Here is a 6,707-nt window from a genome sequence, read left to right as displayed (position 1 = left end):
TGAGACAGTGAAGAATTTAATATCAGTTTGAAAACATGAGAATCCTCAAATGTGACACATCAACTATGACTAGAAAGTAAAGATTCATTGACATTTTCATGCTCAATTTCAGAGGCAGCTTCATCGTCCTGGTCAAAACAATCGATTCCAAAAGCTTTATGTCCATTCCCAAAAGCCTTGATATGATCTTTGAGAGAGCGTTTGTGCTTGAAATCAGAGCCACAAGAGCAATACCATAACTTGCCACAGTTCTTCTCATGGGTCCTCCAATCACCCCTAACAGCAAAAGCTTTGCAGCATTTTCTGCACATGAAGGGCTTGATTCCATGCTTTCTCTTGTAATGAGTTTGGAGGGTCCTAAAATCTTTGAGTGGCTTTGCTCTTGGATGATCAATGTTGTTCTTGCATTCAGGTGCACAACAATAGCAAGGAAGTCTAAGCATTGCTGTTGGTTGAGTTCCTCTCAGAGACTCTGGCCCCTTTCTATATTGAGATCCATGCCCCCACATATGCATCTGCAAAGGTTAATTTTTGGAGCAACATCATCATCATCATTCAACACCAAAACAGTTCAAAAGGGGTGTGGTGAAAATCATTCATTCACTCACTCACATTCACATGTTAAATATTTGGAACCATCGATACAGTCCAAAAGCCTCACTGTGAAATCGGATTCCCTACAAACACTATCTTTGTTTGTTGCATTGCATGTAACATTGTTAAGATTAAGAATTATTTTCCCGAACAGGCCAAGATTTTGAGTCAGAAAGCCTAAGGATATATATATATACATATATGTATAATCAAGGACCCGCGTCTTTTTCAACATGTTTCAATACTTCTTAGTCACCTATATGGTCTAGGAGTAAAGAAAAAAGGTAACAATGTAGGGCATCCTAATAAAGTAGTAGCTCGGAAGCCCAACAAGGGAATATTGGACAGCTATTTTTGTTTATGTTTGTAGAGATCAAAATAAAAACTCACTCCATGCGTGTTGTACTAATAATGAAAACTTAATTTATTGATGTTGTTTCACTTTATGTCACCTCGTGTTGTTGGTGTTAACGTTGTTGTTCTCTCTATGTAACATCTTTAGCATAAGATTTAAAATAAGCCCTAGATATCAATAGTTAGTCCCTGCCGTTTTCTGTTTAACACCAGTTAATAACACTTTGCAGGTCCTCAAAATATAGCCTTAATAAATAGTACTGATCTTTCATTGGAGTGGGATTTTTCCATTTTCGTCTCTTCGACTACAAAAGGGGCATGGTAAAAAACCTTTGAGATTGATTGATTAGCTTAAGATAAAAAAATAAAGGACATGCAATAGTTGTTACAAAAACCCTAAATTACACAAGTGCTCCCGTAAGGAATTGAAGACAGCATAGGTTATAGGCTAAAAATAATTAAAAGTGATGATATTTACAAATGGAAATTTTCTTTTCAACAATTTTCCACAAAAGTAAGATCTGGGAAAGTATGTGGTAGGATTATTGTAGGAGTGAAAAAAACAATAATCAAAAGAAAGAAAGTGATAACATTCTTTTTCTTTTCCTTCTATATATGAACCATCTTGAATGAATGGTTTGATGGTTTTTAAGTACCTGCATGTTGTTGTATCTGTTGAAAGTCTTGAAACAAAGGGGGCAGGAGAACTGTGTTGGACCGATGAGAATTTGAGCAGGGGTAGGGATCCAATATTGGCCCTTGTTAATTCTACTGGGAGAATACTCACAAGCTTTTTCTTTGTGTGGTGAGTATGTGTTTGAAGATGAATCAGCAGAAGCAGAAGCAGTAGTGTTTGGAAGCCCTAAGTGCAAAGCCACGGTGACAGTTTCATCATCCATGGAGTTGGAGTTATTATTGGACGATATGCTTGCTTCTCTCTCCTTCTCTCTGTTGACTTTCATGGCACTGAAGGAAGATTCAAGATCTTCACCCCTTGCAGGGCTAAGGTTAAGGAGAGGAAGTGCTTCTTTGGGGGGAGAAGAAGATTGATTGTGATGAAAAGTAGAAGGAAAATAGAATGGAGGGTTGGAGCAAGGTGATGAAGAAGAAGAAGAAGAAGAAGAAGAGAAAAGGAATGGAGAATTGAGGTCAAACCAAGAATTGAAGTGATTGGAGCAAAAGGGGTGAGTCATGATGATGATGAGAGTGTAGAAAGGATTAGGTTATTATGAAAGAGAGAAGAGGTAGTGTGGTAGTGGTGGAGGAGGAGTTGAGGGAGAGGTAGATAAATAAAGGTAAGCAAAAGATAAGTTTGAGAGTTAAGAAAATAATAAGCATAATGGAAGAGTGAGGAAGAAGAGGAGTTAGAAATCCAATGTTGGTAAAGCAGACCCAATAAAGTAAAGAAAGGGGAGACAAGAAATCACTTGCGAAGTGTGACATAACAAGGGGCAAAATAAATATACAAAAGAGGTAGAGAGAGTGAGAAAGAAAAGAAAGAAAGAAAGAAAAAAAAAAAAAAAAAAAGTCAGGTCCTGGATGATGAGATTACCTTGGGACTTGAAAGAACGTTTGCAAGAACAGTGATCAAAAAAAGGTTGCACAGATTTTGTATAAAAAACTCTTTTATATACGTAACATGTTCATTAAGAATAAATATGGTCACAACTCTACCTACCCTTGTGTTTGTGGTGGGGAATAATGCCAAATTCAAAGTCAGTCAACGAAGCTTAACCTAGCTTCTCTCTTTTCACACCACAGTCATAATAATCATTTTCTTTAAGAGTTTTAATAGTAAGTTTTGTTCTTAAATGAGTGTGGGATTAATATATAATTAAGAAAGAAGAGTTTGGTTGAATGGTTGAAAGGGGATTAAGAGTGTGGAGTGACAGTGGTGTTGGTTGTGAAGATGTTGGGAAACAAATAGTGTGGAGAAAAAGCAGCAAGTGCTTTGGGGTGCACGATGTGGTCGGGTTTGGGTGATCTTAGGAGCAGAAAGACTCAGTGTGTGTCTCCGCTACTGTTCTCACCTGTTACATGCAAACCTTCACTGTTGGATCTACCTCTCTTTCTCTTCTGCTCACATGTTTTTCTTCAGTGCCATTTTTTTGACTTAAGGGAAGAACACCAACATTAACGTCTGCTTTGACCTCACACAAACACTTACACATAATTACTGTTTATGGCTAACTGCTATCACTGACCACCACCTTGTCACCCACATGATCAACACAACAACACCCTTTTTCTCTATTCTTTTTTTCTCTTTTCTTTATCAACAATGTCTATGAATAAAATACTAAAGATTTTGATATTTCATAACTATTTATAAGTTTGAAGCAATTAAATAAAACCCGTGTTACAAATTTCTTTGTTTGTTAAAGTGAACTATAAATTTAACTCAATCCTACAAAATCGATTTGTAATGTGAAGTTTGTATCTCATTTGTATACTATAAAAAGATAATTAACACGAGACTTTCAACATCTCGTTAATCATAAAAAAGTACGAGAATGAAAGTTTTGGCCACTGCTCATTTTTAATTAGTTCGGAGGTCTCTTATTTGTAACTTTATTCTGATGAATATGCGTAGTTTGTATTTCTTTACATAAAGTAATGAAATTTTTTTAATTATAAAGTAAAGTTGACGTACGACTAAAATCTCGTTACATTCTGAATTGATCAGGAATCACAGAGTGAATCTTGGCACACAACTTTACCAGTAAAAGGTTCACCAAAAAGAAAGGTGAGAAATTATGACGACAAGTCAATAAGAACTATATGTTAAAAAATTTAGAAGGCCAAATATTGATTTCAGCTGTTACGAGTATTGACATTTCTTCAATATGTATCCATTTAAGGAACAAGAAGAAGAAAAAGATGTGACTAAGCTAGGTCTAGGATTGAATGGTTCGATTTTTTCCCTTAAAAGAATGTTTTTTTTTTCCACTTTTTTTGTAAGTTAATATATGGAACTCTCTTTCATTCAATGGTTAGCTTTTAGCAATCATCTTTCAGTTTCCTCTCTGGTTACTTTGCTTTAACAAGGTTGTTCCTTTCTTTCTCTCTCTATAGATTCATCATTGTTGTTGTTTTTTATCTTTTGATGTTTGTGTTTTTCTTTTTTTTGATGGATCTTCTTTCTAGAGTGAGTAAATGATATAGTACTAATTTGGTAATTGATCTGATGGCTGCAGCACATACTTTGATGAGCTCCAATAATACAGAAGATGGTGAGGAACACTAGCTAGCTGTACTAGAGCCTCAAAATTGCTCTGACATATAACCAAATAGTTACCCTTTAAAGAACATTACTTTACTTGCTTCTTGGATATTACAGAGGAAAAATGAAGGAAAATATCTCAAGATTTTTTTATTTAGTTTATGACTTTATTGTTCCATTAATTGTACTAAGTGCGTGTTTGTTTCTTCATTTGAAAGGTCTCAAGTTCATGTTTGTTTCAAAGACGCTGTCTTTTATTGAAGCTTTGTAATGTAAGTTTACTAAATATGATATAGAAGGAGCACATATTATTCAATGATCATTGCATTGTTTAAGAATATGTATTAGCCTTGGGAAATATTGAACTTTTCTCTCATTTAACACATCTTTCAATTTTTTTCACCAGTTATGTTTTCATTAGAAAAATATTATCATGCTAATATTTCCTAATTTCAAATTATCAAGGTTAGGACATTATATTTTAGAAATTAAAAATGGTGATTAACCACGATGCTGATAATAAAATGTGATTCATTTTGAGAGATTCAATTGCACATATTATTGATGGAATTTAATGACAAATTTATAATCGTCTAACTTATTGATGTATTCTTGTATTTGTTGATAAACTTTACTGAAAATCATTTTATTAACGAAATTTTATTAATCGATAACCTGTCAATGAATCATGTTTACCGACTAATAATAATCATAATTTGCATTTTTTTTAGTGTACTATTATCAAGTTTAATGTTATGTTTCCACATTTTTTACAACTTTGTAATGAATAGAACACTATAAATATCACATATTTTATGGTTTGGGTTATCAAATCGCTTATCTTTTATTATAACAATACTACACTATCACATATCTTGTTTCTTATCTGCCTTCTAAAATTTTCTAATTTTTTTCTATTATCTATGTTTGAAATGCCATAATAATAATAATGTCATTCACATTTCTGTGTATACTCCGGATGAATAAATAAGTTTATTCGTTTGATGTGATCTGTATTACCATAATGAGTGTGTGAATGGAATTGTACTTTTTGATGAATTGAGGTAATAGAAATGGAGATGATGAGACTCACTATCATAGTTGTTGTCTGCAAAAAAAAAGAAATTAGTTTGTGCTTATGTTATCCACTTCAGAAGAGGTACTTACTTTGCTTCCTACAAATGAAGGAAGTAAATATATATATATATATATATATATATATATATATATATATATATATATATATATATATATATATATATATATATATATATATATATATATATATATATATATTTGTGATGATTTAATAAGTATAATAATTTAAAAAGAAATTATAAATCATATAAAGATTCTTTTTCAACTGATTTTATGTTAGTTTTTTCATACATATATTAAAAAATTCAAAATGTATTTACTTATAAATTTATAAGTTCATTTTTTGTTTGCATAAGTATTAAAACAGACGATAAATAATTCATCTTTCTCTTTATTTATTAACAATACTCTCAAAGTAACCAAAGTATTAAAAAATTTGTGATTTCTGAACAGAAATATAACGACTAGTGGGGACTTTTCTCTTTAGTTATGGATTATTCATCGTTTTGTAGGGTATTGTAATATGATCTTTAGTTATTAATTATTCGTGCATGTTTGGAGGTGCGTTGAAATGTTGAAATTTTATATTTTTTTAATCAGATTTCATGGACGTAGAAGTTAATATTTCTAGATTCTCATTGAAAGTGAATTTTTTTAGTTTTAAATCAATTTTAAAATCAAACATAGATAGATTTTGTGTTGAAAATTCATAATCACATCAATATGATGCTAAATCAAACATTCACTTCATCATTATTTTGTGAGATGATTGTAATATGATTTGGTTTAAGGCAGAGATAATAACTATTAAGAAATAAAAATTAAGTTGTAATATATAGCGGGTAAATGTTTGAAAGAAAAATTAAGGTGTAAAATATAGCTTGTAAAGATGAACCAAAAGTAAAATTATGATGAGCTAATGTTAATGTTGATTGTGTAAGAATGATGGATCGGTGGTTATGTTTTTATCTGGTTAAAGTCAGATTAAAATCACCTGAGGTTCAGGAATTTTTACGGGTGTCTCCAACTAATTTGAAGTGACATAGGTTCATTATAAATTATTAAAAAATAATTATTGAATATAAAAACTTATAATTTATAAGAAGTATTATTAAATAAAAATTAACATCATTTAACAGTTATTTTAAAAGAAAAAAATATTATACGAAAGTTAAAAAGAAATATATAAATAATTACATTAATATAATAAACATAAAACATATTACTTTTAGTAAAATAAAAAATATTTACGTACAAAAAGTTAATTTCATTAAAGCTCTGTTAATTAATATTTAAAATATAATATATATATATATATATATATATATATATATATATATAACTTTTAACAAAAATATTTAAAATAAAATTAAACATATTTTTAACTTTTTAATAATTTTCATATATATTCATTAAAAAAATATTGATATTAAATTGA

General features: G+C 30.6%; 1 protein-coding gene across 1 annotated transcript; it reads right to left on the bottom strand.

The window, feature by feature from the left end:
• On the bottom strand, positions 1 to 2,318 carry LOC114184260 (zinc finger protein WIP2-like). Its single transcript, XM_028071550.1, has 2 exons — positions 1,605 to 2,318; positions 1 to 515 (listed from the first exon to the last, which is right to left on the bottom strand). Exons 1-2 carry the CDS (start codon positions 2,139 to 2,141, stop codon positions 60 to 62), a joined length of 993 nt encoding a protein of 330 aa, XP_027927351.1. The 5' UTR covers positions 2,142 to 2,318; the 3' UTR covers positions 1 to 59.
• Between the last annotated feature and the right edge of the window lie 4,389 nt (positions 2,319 to 6,707).

This window comes from Vigna unguiculata, chromosome 5 (genome assembly GCF_004118075.2).
Source record: "Vigna unguiculata cultivar IT97K-499-35 chromosome 5, ASM411807v1, whole genome shotgun sequence".
Lineage (NCBI taxonomy): Eukaryota > Viridiplantae > Streptophyta > Magnoliopsida > Fabales > Fabaceae > Vigna > Vigna unguiculata.
This window is presented reverse-complemented; position numbering and strand designations above follow the sequence as displayed.

What these genes read in the sequence shown, in the direction of transcription:
- LOC114184260 (XM_028071550.1), bottom strand. Translation starts at nt 2,141, where the DNA reads ATGACTCACCCCTTTTGCTCCAATCACTTCAATTCTTGGTTTGACCTC. An exon ending in ACAGATACAACAACATGCAG is followed by an intron (nt 516 to 1,604) that starts GTACTTAAAAAC and finishes TAACCTTTGCAG; the next exon opens with ATGCATATGTGGGGGCATGG.